The sequence below is a fragment of the Taudactylus pleione genome, unplaced genomic scaffold (assembly GCF_031769625.1).
Source record: "Taudactylus pleione unplaced genomic scaffold, aTauple2 ptg000199l, whole genome shotgun sequence".
NCBI lineage: Eukaryota > Metazoa > Chordata > Amphibia > Anura > Myobatrachidae > Taudactylus > Taudactylus pleione.
This window is the reverse complement of record NW_028284601.1, coordinates 2,938,727-2,956,980: the sequence shown is the minus strand read 5'-3', so window position 1 is coordinate 2,956,980 and position 18,254 is coordinate 2,938,727. Positions and strand designations below refer to the sequence as shown.

Here is an 18,254-nt window from a genome sequence, read left to right as displayed (position 1 = left end):
TCAGAGCGTCCGGCTCTGAATCAGGCCCAGAGTTTGGGAACTTCTAATATAAATGAAGAATTCTTTAGAAAAGCAGGCAATCAGGTGTGTCCCGTCGTGTAGAAAGATTGCTAAATATAGCAATTTTCACTACTTTTAATAAAAATGTATATTGTGTGACAGTATTCTTTGAATAGCATTCGGCCAGCAACAATTCAGTAAAACAAATGTTTGTTAATTTTTGTATAAATACTTAGACAACATGGAACTACAGGATGTGACTCCCTAGGATTTGTGGATAGGGACTGGATCCCCCGATGACACCGTTCCTCTGGACATCCTGAAGACATGGCTTGCTGGCAACACATTGGCATTAAGTACAGGAGGGCTAGTTTCAATTATGCTCTTCTCTCTTTCCAGACACCCATGTACCCAGAAGCACCTCCTCCATCGGATGATGTTGTCCGACAGGTGGTTAAAGGACTGCAGGAAGCTCTAGGAATGTCCCTCTTTGGCGTGGACTTAATTGTGGACACACAGTCTGGTCGTTGCGCTGTTATTGATGTTAACGCTTTTCCAGGTATGTTTTAGCATTGGTTATTCACATGTTCCACTGACAGGAGTATAAAAAATGCTTTGAGAACCCCAAACCCATCATTATGAGCATGGTGTGAGAAGAAAGCATCAAGCAATACTCTCTGCTTACTGGGGAAATATTTGTGTGGATTTGGTGGGACTCTTGGTTTCAAATGTTCTTGTCACTAGATTTCATGTAAAAAAAAAAAAAAAAAATCAAAGCACGGATGGCATATCAGTATTTACCTGTATTCATTTATTTTGGTTTTTTATGCTTGTTTTAATCTTTTTTACTCACTTATTAAATTGACATTGATTTTGTAGTGGTTAGCAATACTGCCTCATAGCCCTAAGGTCATGAGTTCAATTTCTGATCAAAGCACCGTCTGTGTGGTTTATCTGGGTTTCCTCCCCGTGCTCAGGAATCCTCCCACAGTACAAAAACGTACAGGTTGGTTAATTGGCTTCTGACAAAACCCTAGTGTGTATGCTTGCAGTGGCGTCACCGGGTCTCGTGACACCTGCTGCAAACTCCCCCTGAAAGCCGCATGTGCTCAAAAAGGGGGCGTGTACTGAAATCAGGGGCGGATTGGGATGAAAAACCAGCCCGGGAAAATTCTGGTAGCAGCCCTAATGGGGGTGGGTCTGCTGAGGGGGCGGGGACTGTTGAGGGGAGCGGGATACTCCCTCCCGTAGAGGCCGTCCATGCATCTTTTGATGCAGTTGCGTCCGCGACTTAATGCCAATGCCAACAAAGCCCTTCCCTGGTGTACATCCATGCATCTGAATGTGCAAGGACAAAGACACCCACTGTCAGTGTGCACGGATGCTGCAATCATGCTTTGTGCAGCTTCAGACGCCAACGTCAGTCGCGCCATTGAAACTTGCACCAGCCCTATGCTAGGGGCAGATCATCCAAATAAGTATGGCCTCCAATGTGAGCGATTCAGCGTCTCTGTACACAACCACTTTCCTCAGCACTCCTGTGTCACTCCAATAACACGCCCATCGTTACATCTGCATCTGATTAGCCAATCCTGTGTAACCAAACAGGAACGGCCAACACATTTCTGATGCACTTCTTTGTGTGTGTCCAAATCTGTACTGCATATCTGTACAAATACCTTCAGTATGTATGTGTGGTGTAACTCAGACAACAAACACCACTCCACTGCGTCCAACATTGCTGCTGCGTCTGACTCAGAATAAGGCCCACAATGCTGTATACTATGTCATACTGGTGCTTGCTATATAATATAACTACAAAAGGGACATTCATATTTACTAATACTCACTAACATGGTTGGATCATAGTGGCCCTGATTCAGAGCCGGACACTCTGAAAGAGCGCTCGCTCTGAATCAGGGCATTTTTTTTTTGTGCGGCCTCCTGGCCACTGGCATAGCTGTGGGTGACCACCCACAGCTATTGCGAGCGGCCAGATGATGGTCGCGAAGGTCTCGACCATCGGGGCTTGCGACGAGACCCTTGCGGTAGGGTCTCGTTCCAGCAAGCCCCAGTGAGCTTCTGGCTCTTAATAGAGCCGGAAGCTCACCACTGACATCACTCGTGATGTCAGTGGGGCCGCCCCCAAACGGCAGGCATAGCGCTTGCGAGCGGGTCTGAATCAGGCCCTGTGTTCACTCTAAGGGCCTGATTCAGACCCGCTCTCTGCTGCTGCCCGCACGCTGGGATTGTGGGCGGTTTTTTTTTTTTTGTTCTCCAGGCGCTCGCAAAGCTGTGGGAGACCACCCACAGCGGTATACAATTGGGAAGCCGGCTGCCTTACTACCGGCAGCCGGCTTCCCGCCTATCATATCCCGGCGAGGGTGAAATGCCGGGCGTCTATATCTAGACGCCTGTCATTTCCCCGACGCCGGGAGACAGGCGCCCGGCATCCCGATCGAAGGGATGCCGGGCGCCGCGAGCGGACAGCTGCGGGGGGGGGGGAGGGTTAGGTTTAGGGCACCCGGGGGGGACTTAGGGTTAGGCACCCCCCCGGGAGTATTAGGGTCAGGCTAGGGGGAGGGAGGGTTAGGGTTAGGCACCCCCCGGGGGGAGGTTAGGGTTAGGCACCCCCCGGGGAACTTAGGTTTAGGCAGCGGAGAAGGGGGGGGGTTAGGGTTAGGCACTTAGAGGGGGGATTAGGGTTAGGCACATTGGGGGGAGGTTAGGGTTAGGCACCCCTAAGGAGGGTTAGGGTTAGGGAGGTTAGGTTAGTAGATACTTACCTTAGGACGATCGGGAATTTCCAGGGCTGTCGGGCTTCCGCTGCCGGGCTCTGCTGGTTTGTCGGGCTGCCGCTGCTGGGATTCGAGCTCCCAGCCATGCAGCAGCCGGGATATCATACCAATTCCTACACAGCTTGTGCGATCGGCCAGGAGACAATCGCGATAATCGCGACCATCGACCTTGCGACGAGACCCTACGGTAGGGTCTAGGCTGCTGCAAGGCCGAGTGGACTTCCTGCTCTAACAGAGCAGGAAGTCCACTATTGACATCAGTAGTGATGTCAGTAAGGCCTCCCTACAAATGCCAGGCATTCCTAAGGGAACGCCTTCGTTTGTCCAGCCACCCCCCCTAACCGCCCACAAAACGGGGCGAGCTGTCACTCACCATCGACAGCCGCCCCATGTTGTTGCGAGCCCCATAGCGACTGAACTTCAGTCGCTCGGCGGGGCTCGCGCACGCTGGACTCAGCGCATGCGCAGTGCCTAAAACATCGGGCTGCTTGCAAGCACACAGCGCTTGCGACCGGGTCTGAATCAGGCCCTAGATCCGGTGCCGGACCTAGAGAAAGGGCACTTCTGCGCGTGCCTAAGGCGCGCGTCCGAAAAGAGCCATAGTCAAGGAAAAGGGGGCGTGTCTTTATGACACATCCGCTTTATGTCAGTCTTTGGGGCGTGCCCCCAAGCGCTGCGGTCACTGTGAATGGATGCCGGGAGCATGCGCCCGGCATCCACTCACCGACGCTGACCGCTGCACCACCATTTACCCCACCCGCGGGACACTGCGGCCCGCGGGTGGGGACAGTACCCCCAGGCTTGTTTCAGAAGGGCGCTGCGCCGGAGGGCAGGGTGCTTTCTGCCCTTTAGAAATAGGGCAGGGCACAGAGCACGGCTGAAACAGTCTAGTAGGAACGCTAGATCACATGACTGCACATTATTCCCCGACCGCAGTTTCAAGCATAACCTGTAAACAGATCCACCTGTATACACTAGCACAGGGGGCGATTCAATTCAGTGCGATGTTGAATAGCCCCGGGATTTAGTTACTTGAGCTATTCAATTGACCGCACTGTTAAGTCTCACTAAAACCACTTAAGTCGGGAATGCCAGTGACCGCGCCTTAAGCTGGGTATTTAGTCGTGCTAACTGGCATCCTCCGACCAAAGTAACGGCCACAATGCTGTAGGATTTCTGCTCTCACCTCAGGAGGGTGCAAGCAGAAATCCTCTCAGTCGGACTTAACAGAACGGTAAATTGAATAGCTCCTTTCCGGGCTATTCAACATCACGCTGAATTGAATCGCCCCCAGAGAGACACTACTGACAAAATAACAGCACATCACCGCCTCACTGACGGACATACTGTACACATTTCAGAAAAAGTTAATCTTTTTAAGGGCCTCATTTATTAACGAGTTCTATCATTCACAACAAGTGATACAACTCATTGTGTATGATAATGGTGCTCCGGCCAATCAGCTCCCAACTGTAATTTTTCAAACAGAAGACAGTTGGGAGGGTGATTGGCTGGAGAACTATTATCATACGCAACGAGTTTCATCACTCATTAATAAATGAGGACCCTAGTCACTTACACTATTCTACCAGTTAAGCGGACCTGTGTGGGGGAGGGGGATGGGGGGGTGCCGAGGATGAGGGTGGGTGAAGTGTTTGGAGCTGTGAGGAGAGAGCAGGAAAGGGGACGTGTGGGGGAGGAGGGTTGTCAGGGGTGCCACAGATGGGAGTGGGGAAAGTGTTTGGATCTGTGAGGCTAGGGGACCTGTGTGTGTGTGTAGGGGGGTGCTGTGATTGGGGGTGGGGAATATTTGCAGCTATGAGCAGCAAAGGGGACCTGGGTGTGGGGGAAGTGTTTGGAGCTATGAAGAGAGAGCAGGAAAGGGGACCTGTGTGGGGAGTCGGAGGTGCCGTGGATGGGGCGGGGGAGTGTTTGGAACTATAAGGAGAGAGCAGGAAAGGGGTCCTGTGTGTGTGTGTGTGGAGGGGAGGGGAAGCTGCGGATGGGGGTGGGGGAAATGTTTGGAGCTATGAGGTGAGGAGCAGGAAAGAGGACCTGTGTGTGTGGGGGAGGGGAATGCCGTGATTGGGGGGGGGGAGAAGTGTCTGGAGCTATGAGGTGAGGAGCAGGTAAGAGGTCCTGTGTGTGTGGGGGAGGGGGTGCCGCTTTTGGGGGGGGCAAGTGTCTGGAGCAATGAGTTGAGGAGCAGGTAAAAGGTCCTGTGTGTGGGGGAGGGGGGGGTCGGGGTGCCGCGATTGGGGGGGGGGGGGGGAGTGTCTGGAGCAATGAGGTGAGGAGCATGTAAGAGGTCCTGTGTGTGTGGGGGAGGGGGGGGTCGGGGGTGCCGCGATTGGGGGGGGGAAGTGTCTGGAGCTGAGGAGCAGGGAAGAGGTCCTGTGTGTGTGGGGGAGGGGGTGCCGCGATTGGGGGGGGGGGGGGGGGGAGTGTCTGGAGCTGAGGTGAGGAGTAGGTCAGAGGTCCTGTGTCTGTGGGGGAGTCGGGGGTGCCGCTATTGGGGGTAGGGGAAGTGTCTGGAGCTATGAGGAGCAGGAAAGGAGACCTGTGTGTGGGGAAGGGGGGGGTCGGGGGTGCCACGATTGGGGGGGGGGAAGTGTCTGTAGCAATGAGGTGAGGAGCAGGTAAGAGGTCCTGTGTGTGTGGGGGAGGGGGGGGGTCGGGGTGCCGCTATTGGGGGTAGGGGAAGTGTCTGGAGCTATGAGGAGCAGGAAAGAAGACCTTTGTGTGTGGGGGGGAGGGGGTGCCGCGATTGGGGGGGTTGTTTTTGGAGCTGTGTGGGATAGGGGGAGAGAGCTGGGTATTATTTCAACATATACAGTATATTTTGATTACCTACCTTCTGTCTAGGCTGCGCTGCTGGGATGGCTGCTTGCAGATCAGTCACACCACACTGCAGTGCAAATGGAGATGTCCTGGAGGCGGGCCTTCGGTCGGGCTGGAGGCGGAGCCACCAGTGGTGACTGACTGGCTCCGCAAAGGCTTATGGGAGGAGCTGCTGCTGCTGGGCATGCGCAGTAGCTCCCCCGACGGCCATTTTTTTTTTATTTAAAGTGTACTATTTCTGCCCGATCGGAGCTGAGCTCCGATCGTGGCAGCCGGCAGGAGGGGTGAGTAAAGGAGGGCCACCAGCCACTACAGGGAACATAGGGACCGGCCCAGCGGGAAATGGCCCGGTGTCCCGGCGGCCCAATCCGCCCCTGACTGAAATAAAGGGGCATGGTCTCACAGAATCCCCAAAATTCATCACTCTGGGGGCGTGTCCAGCATCCCCGGAAATGCTGGGCTGCCTCCCCTGGAGACTGTGCCTTCTCTGTGGAAGGAGCCGAGTGCTGCAGGAGAATGTCACACTGTTGTGATGTGGTGGTGGTAACACAAACAATAAGGCAAGGCCCGAACTATAACAATATAAAATAGCACCTTACCATATTGTGCTTATCCGCTAGACAAAGACAAAACATAACAGGGTTTTCCTACAAGTTGTGCGAAATACAATATAAAATAATAAGTGTGGTAGAAGCACTGGAGAAGTCTGGGATGGCATATACAGTCAGGTGTATAAATATTGGGACATTGACAGAATTTTCATATTTTGGCCTCTATTCACCACCACAATGGCTTTGAAATGAAACAAACAAGATGTGCTTTAACTGCAGACTTTCAGATTTAATTTGAGGGTAATTACATCCAAATCAGGTTAACGGTGTAGGAATTATAACTGTTTCTATATGTGCCTCCCACTTTTTAAGGGGCCAAAAGTAATGGGAATATCAACTCAAAAGCTATTTCATGGACAGGTGTGGGCTATTCCCTCGTTATTTCATTATCAATTAAGCAGGTAAAAGGTCTGGAGTTGATTCTAGGTGTGACATTTGCATTTGGAATCAGTTGCTGTCGACTCTCAATATGAGATCCAAAGAGCTGTCACTATCAGTGAAGCAAGTTATCATTAGGCTGAAAAATCAAAACACCCATCAGAGAGATAGCAAAAACATTAGGTGTGGCCAAATCAACTGTTTGGAACATTCTTAAAAAGAAAGAACGCACCGGAGAGCTCAGCAACACCAAAAGACCCGGAAGACCATGGAAAACAACTGTGGTGGATGACAGAAGAATTATTTCCCTGGTGAAGAAAAACCCCTTCACAACAGTTGGCCACATCAAGAACACTCTCCAGGAGGTAGGTGTATATGTGTCAAAGTCAACAATCAAGAAAAGACTTCACAAGAGTGAATATAGAGGGTTCACCACAAGATGTAAACCATTGGTGAGCCACAAAAACAGGAAGACCAGATTAGAGTTTGCCAAACAACATCTAAAAAAAAACATTACAGTTCTGGAACAACATCCTATGGACAGATGAGACAAAGATCAACATGTACCAGAGTGATGGGAAGAGAAGAGTATGGAGAAGGAAAGGAACTGCTCATGATCCAAAACATACCACCTCATCAGTGAAGCATGGTGGTGGTAGTGTCATGGCGTGGGCATGTATGGCTGCCAATGGAACTGGTTCCCTTGTATTTATTGATGATGTGACTGCTGACAAAAGCAGCAGAATGAATTCTGAAGTGTTTCGGGCAATATTATATGCTCATATTCAGTCAAATGCTTCAGAACTCATTGGACGGCGCTTCACAGTGCAGATGGACAATGACCCGAAGCATACTGTAAAAGCAACTAAAGAGTTTTTTAAGGCTAAAAAGTGGAATGTTATGCAATGGCCAAGTCAATCCCCTGACCTGAATCCGATTGAGCATGCATTTCACTTGATGAAGACAAAACTGAAGGGAAAATGCCCCAAGAACAAGCAGGAACTGAAGACATTTGCAGTAGAGGCCTGGCAGAGCATTACCAGGGATGAAACCCAGCGTCTGGTGATGTCTATGCGTTCCAGACTTCCGGCTGTAATTGCCTGCAAAGGATTTGCAACAAACTATTAAAAAGTGAAAGTTAGATTTAGGATTGTTTAGTTTGTCCCATTACTTTTGGCCCCTTAAAAAGTGGGAGGCACATATAGAAACCGTTGTAATTCCTACACAGTTCACCTGATTTGGATGTAATTACCCTCAAATTAAATCTGAAAGTCTGCAGTTAAATCACATCTTGTTTGTTTCATTTCAAAGCCATTGTGGTGATGAATAGAGGCCAAAATATGAAAATTCTGTCAATGTCCCAATATTTATGCACCTGACTGTATGTGTGTCCCAGATTCCTATCATATGTGTTTTAAAAACCCCAGGAAAAGTCTGTAATGCCAAACAGACCAGAAGTGTCGGCTTATGGTAAAAGCCGGATAATGGGTCCTAGGGGTGTGGATGTGAGAAGAGAAGGGAGGGCTCCATCCACAGGCCATTCCAGTGTTCGGCCTTTCAGTCTGAGAGCAGGCTGATTAGTAGTTGCACCTGGAAGTGGCTCAGATAAGCTGTGTTAGGTTTTGGTTGAGTGTCTCACATACCCTGGGGAGAACAGACACTGAGGTTTGTTCAGAGACACTGTGATATTTGAAAGTGCTGTGTTTGTATTAAGGCAGTAGGCTTGCCACTTGTAGTGAGGGAATAACCTGTCTAGTTAGTGCCCAGACGGGCTAGGATTTATTTTTATGTATTGTTTATTTTGTTGTTTATATTGCACAATAAAACTGGTTCCGACCAGCTTGCACGAAAACCCTGGACTGGTGTGCTGTTTCCTGGCTGCTGTGTGTAAGGAGGTGTCCATCTACCCCAGGAGAGGGACCCCCTACCCAGACTATCTCACAAGTGGTGGAGAATGCGGGCAGACACACTGAAAACTGCAGCAAGAGGAAAAGTTTTGCATTGAAAATTTAAAGAAGAGACAGAAACCAATTTGTTGTTTGGATGTCAACCTGTGTTTTGTGGAATCCACATAGGTGGCATTGGTAGATGCTTAGAGCAGCAAGATTCCACTTCCAACCTACACCTAATGACAACATGGAGGACAATGTTAAGGCCTTGCTCCAAGCTAACAGCAGGTAACTAACAAAGCACTGCAAGAAGCTATCAGAGCTCAGTAGGAAACTAACAGGGCTCAGCAGGAAGCTACCAGAACTCAGCAAGTCGTCATAGAGGAAACCCGCCAGGCCTTAAGAGAGGTGGTACAACAGCTAGTAGTCCGGTCTGGAGATGCTTCCCCTGCTCTTCCAACTCACACTCACACCATACGGGCCAGTCACTTTCTGCAAAAGATGACCCAGAATTGTGATGTGGAAGCGTATCTTATGGCCTTTGAAAGAACCGCAGAAAGAGAGAATTGGCCTAAAGAGCAGTGAGCAAGTCTTGTGGCACCCTTCCTGTCTGGAGAACCACAGAAAGCATACTATGACTTGTGCCTGGCTGATGCGAAGGATGTTAAATTGAAACAGGAAATCTTAACTTAATTGGGAGTCACAGTATTTGTTCGCGCCCAACGAGTCCACCGCTGGGAGTTCCAAAAAGAAAAGCCTCCATGCTTGCAAATGCATGACCTTGTCCATCTTACCACAAAACGGCTGCAGCCAGAGACTCTAACAGGACCACAGATCGTGGAAAGGGTTATTATGGATCAATATCTGCGGTCTCTACATGCCCCGATTCTGTAACGGCGATCTCCCGTGATCACTGTGTGAAATTCCATTTAAATCTCCCTACGGCTTTTGGCGCCAAGTGGATGCACCTGGCGTATGCTGATACGCAAATGAACAGTGTACACAACGTGTGATGCATACGCAATGCCTTCCTCTACTGTAACACTAACAGTATGCATAATAATTGCTACCTCCATATCAAAATACAATGTGAATTACAGTGTAATATATATCACAGTATATTAACCTTATGTGAAAGCAGGTGAACACACACACACACAGCTTCTGTGGTCCAACACACAAAAGTAATTATTGTATTGAATGAATATATAACATTATTATTACAAGTAATACAGTGGTAGAATACAGTTCAAGAAAGAGTCATAGTTACAAACCAGTATACATATGTTCGCATGCGCGCCCTGGATCCAGAGAGTACAGTCGTCACCAGATGACTGGTAGAATTTCAACTACTGCCCTCTGGATCAAGGGAGCCTTATTTTATACAGTTAAATTATGGGTGTGTATATTGGCAAGTTGTGTCGTATTCCATTGGTCCAGGGGTGGGATGTTTACAGTTCACTGGGGGTCATTGGTTGTTTCAAACAGTGGGTGAAGTCTAGGCTCATGATGCAGTTACAGTAGTTCACCTCTGGGTCCCAATACAAAAAGCTTAGTTCAAATCATATGCTATATTAAACATAAATCTGACATTGCTAATATCTGCTTGCCGCAATGTGCGACAATCTATTCGCAATCACCGGAATACTGCTAACACAATTCTGCACAATATGATACTAAACACGATATTAATATGTGATCCCGTTCCTGGACTATATGTATTGTATGAGCCCCGAACGCTGGGATATATAATATAAATGTAATATAAATGTCTAATTCTTCCTATATACATATATACTGAAATTACTAAAGGGTAAACTAAGGGAAGTCTATTTTGAATATAACTACGTTAGAAGATTAATGTGTGTCCAATTACGGCCACAAGGGGGGAGCCTTGTCACTGCAGCTAGCAATCAAATACAAACCCAAATATACTTGAATAACCCTAGGATTTAAAAGGGAAATTGTTTAAATTAATAGACCATAATGATAAAAAGTAGTTTTCACCAAGTACCGTATATACTCGAGTATAAGTCGACCCGAATATAGGCCGAGGTACCTAATTTTACCACAAAAAACTGGGAAAACTTATTGACTCGAGTATAAGCCTAGGGTGGGAAATCCAGCAGCTACTGGTAGTAACCCCTCCCCTGGTACTGCCCCCAGTAGTAATATTCCCCCTCTGGTAGTGCCCCCAGTAGTAATACCCCCCCCTGGTAGTGCCCCCAGTGTTAATGCCCCCCTGATAATGCCCCCAGTAGTAATCCCCCCCTGGTAGTGCCCCCAGTAGTAATACCTCCCCTGGTAGTGCCCCCAGTAGCAATATCCCCCCCTGGTAGTGCCCCCAGTAGTAATCCCCCCCTGGTACTGCCCCCAGTAGTAATATTCCCCCTCTGGTAGTGCCCCCAGTAGTAATACCCCCCCGGTAGTGCCCCCAGTAGCAATATCCCCCCTGGTAGTGCCCCCAGTAGTAGCCCCCCCAGTAGAGAGATGTAATAATAAAAAAAAAACACTTACCTGAAACCCCGCTCCTGGTCCCGACGCTGCTACTGGCTCCTCCGGCCGCTTTGCATTATGGGAGAGACGTCGTCATGATGACGTCTCTCCCATTACCCACTGTGGGAGCTGGAAGATGGCTCCCGCAGTGGGAGCAGCAGCAGCCGATGAGAGTCTGACAGACTCTCATCGGCTGCTGATTACAACAAACACACAGCTGCCGGCTCTGGTGGCTGTGTGTTTGGCAGTGTGTAGTGATGACCGAACTCCGTGCGGTCAGCGCTACACACACGGTGCAGCTGTGTCACAGAGACACAGTCTGCACCGCGCCCCGCATGGTACGCTACTCAGCTGTGTACCATGCGGGCATGACTCGAGTATATGCCGAGGGGGGGCTTTTTCAGCACAAAAAATATGCTGAAAAACTCGGCTTATACTCGAGTTTATACAGTATATATATTTCTTAGCAAGGAGTTCATATGTGTTTGTAGGTATACATGTATCAAATAGGGAATTTCTTGAATTTAATGTACATCAAATATATTAGTTTGTTAGGAAGGCAGTTTGAACAGGTTTTTTCTGTCTATGTTACAGAACAATGGGCTTAGCCACTCTTTGCACAGATGTGTGTAGGCGATACGTATAATTAAGATCAAATCTCAGTGCAGCAGACCTGGGGAGGTCATTAAACCAGTTCATCCATTGTCCAGTGAGGGTCCGATAAGGAGTTATATGCATATATTGGTGCCAAGAGACCTCAGGCATCACATGCTTGTTTGGAAAATGTACAAAGAATAATCAATAGAGCGCTTCACACTGCTGCTGCATCTAGCACTAACACCCGTCAGCTGGGTGTGAATAATGACTATAATGCAAATGGTGAAATTCACCGTGATAGACTCTGCAGCGCTGTGTTAAATGTTTAAATCTAATATTATGTAGCAGATCACTATACACATAAACCACATAAAAAAAACAAAGAGAAAGAATCATGTGTCCATAAAGTCAAAAAAATGTTCCTTGTAATGAACAATAGTGAAAGGTATTCTTTATAAACAACACTACATAGCGTCTGATGATGTTTTATGGATACTGTCCGAATGAGTGGTAACTTCTGTATACCACTTTAACGTTATCCTGGATGGTTTTATAGTCACAAAAACAACGTGAGACTCTGTTCCTTAAAACAATATTCTAGCAGGTGAATCAAATGATTGCAGTTCACCCAAGACAAAGATTTTAAAAGTGTCGATGTTCTCCCAAAACAAATACTTTTAATAAAACTTCAAAGACAGTCACAGTAAAAACAAAAAACAGATTCCAAAATAGATCTTCTTTAGAAAGAGTATATCTCTTTCAAAATACACTAATGTCATTCAATGATGCCTTGAAAAAGACCCATACAGGGTAGAAACGCGTTGGTAAGCTGATTTGGAGACGGAGATTCTAATTACATTAGCCATTGCAGTTACGCGGGATTAGGAGAACCCAGCCGACAGGGGGCAGATGTTTGCTGGATGCCGGAGCAGTTTAGAACCCACACGCTTAGACGGTAATACACAGCGCATGAGCCGCGGGTGAGAGCCGAGAACAGCACGTCGGAGATAGTGGGGAGAGCAGACAGGTACCGGGTGAGAGCCGAGCCCTGAATATCATCTACTGCCCAGAGGATCTACCAATCTGACATCATCAGGTGATATAGGATTTCCTCTGGGATATCCCTACTATCGTAGACGGAGCTCATAACGCTGCTATTCGGTGGGTCCCTGCAGGTCCGGTAAGCTACTCCAAGTCCTGTCGTACACGGAGCTAACATCATTGAATGACATTAGTGTATTTTGAAAGAGATATACTCTTTCTAAAGAAGATCTATTTTGGAATCTGTTTTTTGTTTTTACTGTGACTGTCTTTGAAGTTTTATTAAAAGTATTTGTTTTGGGAGAACATCGACACTTTTAAAATCTTTGTCTTGGGTGAACTGCAATCATTCGATTCACCTGCTAGAATATTGTTTTAAGGAACAGAGTCTCACGTTGTTTTTGTGACTATAAAACCATCCAGGATAACGTTAAAGTGGTATACAGAAGTTACCACTCATTCGGACAGTATCCATAAAACATCATCAGACGCTATGTAGTGTTGTTTATAAAGAATACCTTTCACTATTGTTCATTACAAGGAACATTTTTTTGACTTTATGGACACATGATTCTTTCTCTTTGTTTTTTTTATGTGGTTTATGTGTATAGTGATCTGCTACATAATATTAGATTTAAACATTTAACACAGCGCTGCAGAGTCTATCACGGTGAATTTCACCATTTGCATTATAATCACATGCTTGTTTGTACATCAAATACAGGGAAATGTTGGTGAATAGAAATTCTACATTTTATGACACCATGCTTGTTTGAGTAGACCTATTCAACCTGGGCCAGCAAACACGATTTCATCTTCCTTGGAGGTTATTGGCTAACTTATAATTATCTATTGCATTTGGAATCTGTGAGACTATGCCATTTATTGCATAGGATTTGGCCTATGAGACATTATTACTTTGTATTTAATATATATCTGACTTTGACAACTGGTAAGACTGTTCCAGGGGAGAAGGGTGCTGGGCGGTGGAATGTACTTAAGACTGAGGGTTTAGAACATGGAGAGCCCAGCCAGGCCAGGAAGGTTCCTACCCCCTAATAGACTTGGTAATAGTATGATTCAGTGTTTCCGATGTGGTGATTTGGGCCATATTTCTGCTAATTGTTCACTTACCTCTGAATCTGTGCAATGTGATAATGCTTACGTCGATTGCAGAATGTCTTTCTTTGCTCAGCCAGCCTGTACTGCTGATCGACAGGCTGGGACAGATAAGCAAATGTGTATACATACTGTAGAAGCCAACCGAGTAGAGGCTCTGTTATATTCTGGTAGCCTGGTTACACTTGTGAAAGCTGAATTGGTGAACCCCTTGAAGCATGGGAAAAACTGTTGGTGTGACCTGCATACATGGGGATACTCGCTATTATGTTACTGCAGAGGTGAACATAGAAACACAATGTGGTTCCGCGATAGTCTCTGTGGGTGTGGTGCATGGCTTGATGTATGAGGCAATATTGGGGAGAGACTTTGCTCACTTCTGGAAGTTGAGGGAAAGCCGATTTGTTATAGAAGTAAATAATCCCGACCCATTTGAGAAGGTTACTGATGCAGTAGCAGAGGAAGTTTCTTCAGTGTCTGAGAATGATGGTGGCTCACCAAGTGATGTGCGTCCTACTGAGATGGGAAACATTATTGAGCCAGTTGGTCGTCTGCCTGATCTTGAAGTCAGAAAAGAGGTCTTTGCCGTGGAGCAGTTAAATGACCCTACTCTGGTAAAAGCCAGGGAAAAAGTGGGGGAGGTTAATTATAAAGTTTACCAGCCTGGGAAAAGAAAGCCAGAACCGATATACCATGTAAATCTTATAAAACCTTGGAAGGATAGAGCAGCTCTGTCAGCCGTCCCAGCCCCTCCAGTAAACCCAGGCCCTTGGTTCCCGAAGTGACAGTAGCTAAAACCCTGTCGACAGTTCAACAGCAGGAAGTTAAGGAATTTCTTAGCAGAAATTGAGTTTTGTTTTCAGATAAACCAGGCAAAACCACAGTCATTAAACATGACATAATCACTGACCCAGGGGTTAAGATTAACCTAAAGCCCTATAGGTTACCAGAAGCCCAAAGAGAATCAGTATCTAAAGATATTTTAAAAAATTTGGAATTGGGTGTAATTGAAGAATCACCTAGTGAGTGGTCAAGTCCCATTGTGCTTATTCCAAAGCCTGACGGGAGTGTGAGTTTCTGCAATTATTTCCGAAAATTGAACAGTGTGTCAAAGTTCGATGCCTACCCTATGCCTAGGGTGAATGAACTAATTGAAAAACTAGGAACAGCCAGGTATTTAACCACTCTAGACTTAACCAAAGGGTATTGGCAAGTGCCGTTAACTGAGAATGCCAAAGAAAAGACAGCCTTTTCTGCACCAGAAGGGTTGTTCCAATACAAGGTGTTGCCCTTTGGGTTACATGGGGCACCGGCTACCTTTCAAAGGATGATGGATAGAATTCTAAGGCCCCATAGACAGTATGCTGCTTATCTAGATGGTGTGGTCATTCATAGTCCTGATTGGCAGTCTCACTTGCCCAGAGTGCAAGCAGTGTTGGACTCCATCTCTAGGGCAGGATTGACAGCCAACCCAAAAAAATGTTGCCTAGGGATGGAAGTAAAGTAACTTGGATACGCCATTGGCAGAGGTTTGATAAAGCCACAGCTTAATAAAATTGAGGCAATGCAAAACTGGCCACGACCCCTGAATAAGAAGCAGGTGAGAGCCTTCTTAGGGATCACTGGGTATTATAGGAGATTTATACCCAGTGTTACCATCATTCCAGTCCCACTAACTGACCTTACCAAAGGCAAACAGGAAGTCATGATTAAATGGAGTCCTGAAGCAGAGAAGGCTTTTCAGGGGTTAAAAATTGCATTGTGTACCCAACCAGTTCTGATGACCCCCTGATTTTGACAGGGAGTTTGTTGTGCAAACTGATGCATCAGATGTAGGCATAGGAGCGATCCTGTTCCAGAGTAAAGAAGGTGAAGAACACCCTATTTGTTACTTAAGCAGGAAGTTGAATGTACATGAGAGAAACTATGTTACGGTCGAGAAAGAAGCGTTGGCCATAAAGTGGGCATTAGAAACTCTCAGGTACTACTTGATGGGAAGGAAGTTCAGGCTGATCACTGACCATGCCCTTTGAAATGGATATCAGAGAACAAAGTGAACAATGGGAGAATAACTAGGTGGTTCTTGGCATTGCAGAACTTTAAGTTTACAGTTGAACACAGGCCAGGAAGCCAGCTGGCCAATGCAGGTGCTTTGTCGCGTGTTCATTGTTTGGGGGCTGCAGTTGTTCCGCCCCACAGGTCGGGGGGGGGGGATATGTGGTAGAAGCACTGGAGAAGTCTGGGATGGCACATATGTGTGTCCCAGATTCCTATCATATGTGTTTTAAAAACCCCAGGAAAAGTCTGTAATGCCAAACAGACCAGAAGTGTCGGCTTATGGTAAAAGCCGGAAAATGGGTCCTAGGGGTGTGGATGTGAGAAGAGAAGGGAGGGCTCCATCCACAGGCCAATCCAGGTGTTGGGCCTTTCAGTCTGAGAGCAGGCTGATTAGTAGTTGCACCTGGAGTGGCTCAGATAAGCTGTGTTAGGTTTTGGTTGAGTGTCTCACATACCCTGGGGAGACACTGAGGTTTGTTCAGAGACACTGTGATATTTGAAAGTGCTGTGTTTGTGGTAAGGCAGTAGGCGCTGCCACTTGTAGAGATGGAATAACCTGTCTAGTTAGTGCCCAGACGGACTAGGATTTATTTTTATGTTTTGTTTATTTTGTTGCTTATATTGCACGATAAAACTGGTTCCGACCAGCTTGCACGAAAACCCTGGACTGGTGTGCTGTTTCCTGACTGCTGTGTGTAAGGAGGTGTCCATCTACCCCAGGAGAGGGACCCCCTACCCCAACTATATCACATAAGGCTGGGGTTAGAATGCCTAGGATAATGGGGTAGCCTTGGAGAGAGATAAAGTGGACGGAGATAAAGTACCAACCAATCAGTTCCTGTCACTTTTCAGGCTATGTTTGAAAAATTGTAGCTAGGTGCTGTTGGTTGGTACTTTACCTCCTTCCACTTTCTGTTCCCACTACCCAAGTGTCCTGCAGTGTGACCTATATTTCCTTACATGTTCTCATAAAATGCCTTGCTGTCTGCATTTCTTTTTCAGGGTACGAAGGGGTCACTGAGTTTTTCCCAGCTTTGCTTTCACATGTGGACAAAATCCTGCAGGAGGAACCTACCTCCAATTCAGATCACCCAGCCGATGTCGCCCAGTGCGAAGAGCGGTCAATAAAACGGAGATCACTGCCAGAGGCTTGTAAGAGACAGATTAGCAGCAAATCTTATTTCACTATGCGTACAGCGGCCTTGTCAGCTGATCTGTGACAAATAAGTCATCCACCTCCGTGGATTTTTTTTTAGTGGTCTATTAATCTCAACATGGACAACCTTTTAGCTTTTCTGGGATTACTCCTATTGCACGGAGACCGTGTCAGATAGCAGAGTCACTTCTTCTACTGACTGCCAGCGGACGATACCTGAGAAATCGGAACCTCTATTAATCCAGACTCGCACCGATCGCCAATACATAAAGAACGTGGACTGGAATTTTTCATTTTTATTCTGTTTCTCAAAGCAAGATATGAAAACGATCACAAAGCAGACACTGAAATGACATCTTTGCCCATTGAAATACGCGTATGTACATTTGTAGGTGACTCCCAAAGACCCCATTCCTCTGTCCTCATCTGACATTTCCTCCCTTAGTAATTGTAACTTAATTAATGAACAAAACATTTCTGTAAAGAGCATTTGTGTAAGACAAAACAAGTGTAACATTATTATTAGCGATGATCGGTAGACTATGACAACTCAACTCCACTGTATCTTCTTGGAGGCCCATCGCAATGACGGACACTTCTGAAGAACCACATTCACTGCGTTACGGAAACTAATGTAATATACGGACATATTGATTCCTGGATACCCTGAAGCCAGGATCTGTTCCCAGCAGGTTAAAGCTTCACTGTAGTAAAGCCACAACAATACAACCCTCTATCTTCAAAACAGTATACAGCCAGTAGTGGGAGAATACCAAGGGATTGTGTATATACAGGATACAAGAAAACGTGCAAGGCGTGTGCAGGTTATAGTCTGGAAGACAGAGGGTAAAATCTCCTTCCTCTTCTCTTAGCCCTGGTGAATCTCCTGCAGTCGCTCTGCTGCCTTCCGAAGTTCTTCCTCTACCTCCTGGATGTCCCGTTCCTGAACGATACACCAAAATAGGCAAACAATGTTATTGTCCATCATAGACTTTAGATTTGAGATATAGGGCCTGATTCAGACCCGTTCGCTAAGCTGCGGACGCACGCTATGGGCGATTATCACACATTTGCTCATGCATATGCGTCAAAGTATGCATGCGCGAACCAGTCACTGCGGCCGGGAATCGTGCGCTCGTAGTACACAGACTGGACGATACTTTGAGTGGTAGATAGCGCCGTTTGTGGGTGGTAACAGGGGAAGGTGCTTGTGAACGGGGGAGTGGTGCTGCGAACGCAGGCGTGTCTGGTCGTCCAAACGGAGTTTTAT

At 46.9% G+C, this 18,254-nt stretch overlaps 2 protein-coding genes across 2 annotated transcripts in view; one reads left to right on the top strand and one right to left on the bottom strand.

Moving 5' to 3' along the window:
- The window catches only part of LOC148518704 (inositol-tetrakisphosphate 1-kinase-like), a 58,628-nt gene extending 40,961 nt beyond the window's left edge, over positions 1-17,667 (top strand). The window contains exons 9-10 of the mRNA XM_088477029.1: positions 400-559; positions 16,831-17,667. Coding sequence (XP_088333155.1) covers positions 400-559; positions 16,831-17,048 — 378 coding nt within the window. The 3' untranslated portion in view covers positions 17,049-17,667. The remainder of the gene's footprint in view (positions 1-399; positions 560-16,830) is intronic.
- Positions 17,266-18,254, bottom strand: part of CCER2 (coiled-coil glutamate rich protein 2) — a 38,373-nt gene continuing 37,384 nt past the window's right edge. The window contains exon 6 of the mRNA XM_088477030.1: positions 17,266-17,927. Within this exon, the coding sequence (XP_088333156.1) occupies positions 17,853-17,927 (75 nt within the window). The 3' untranslated portion in view covers positions 17,266-17,852. The remainder of the gene's footprint in view (positions 17,928-18,254) is intronic.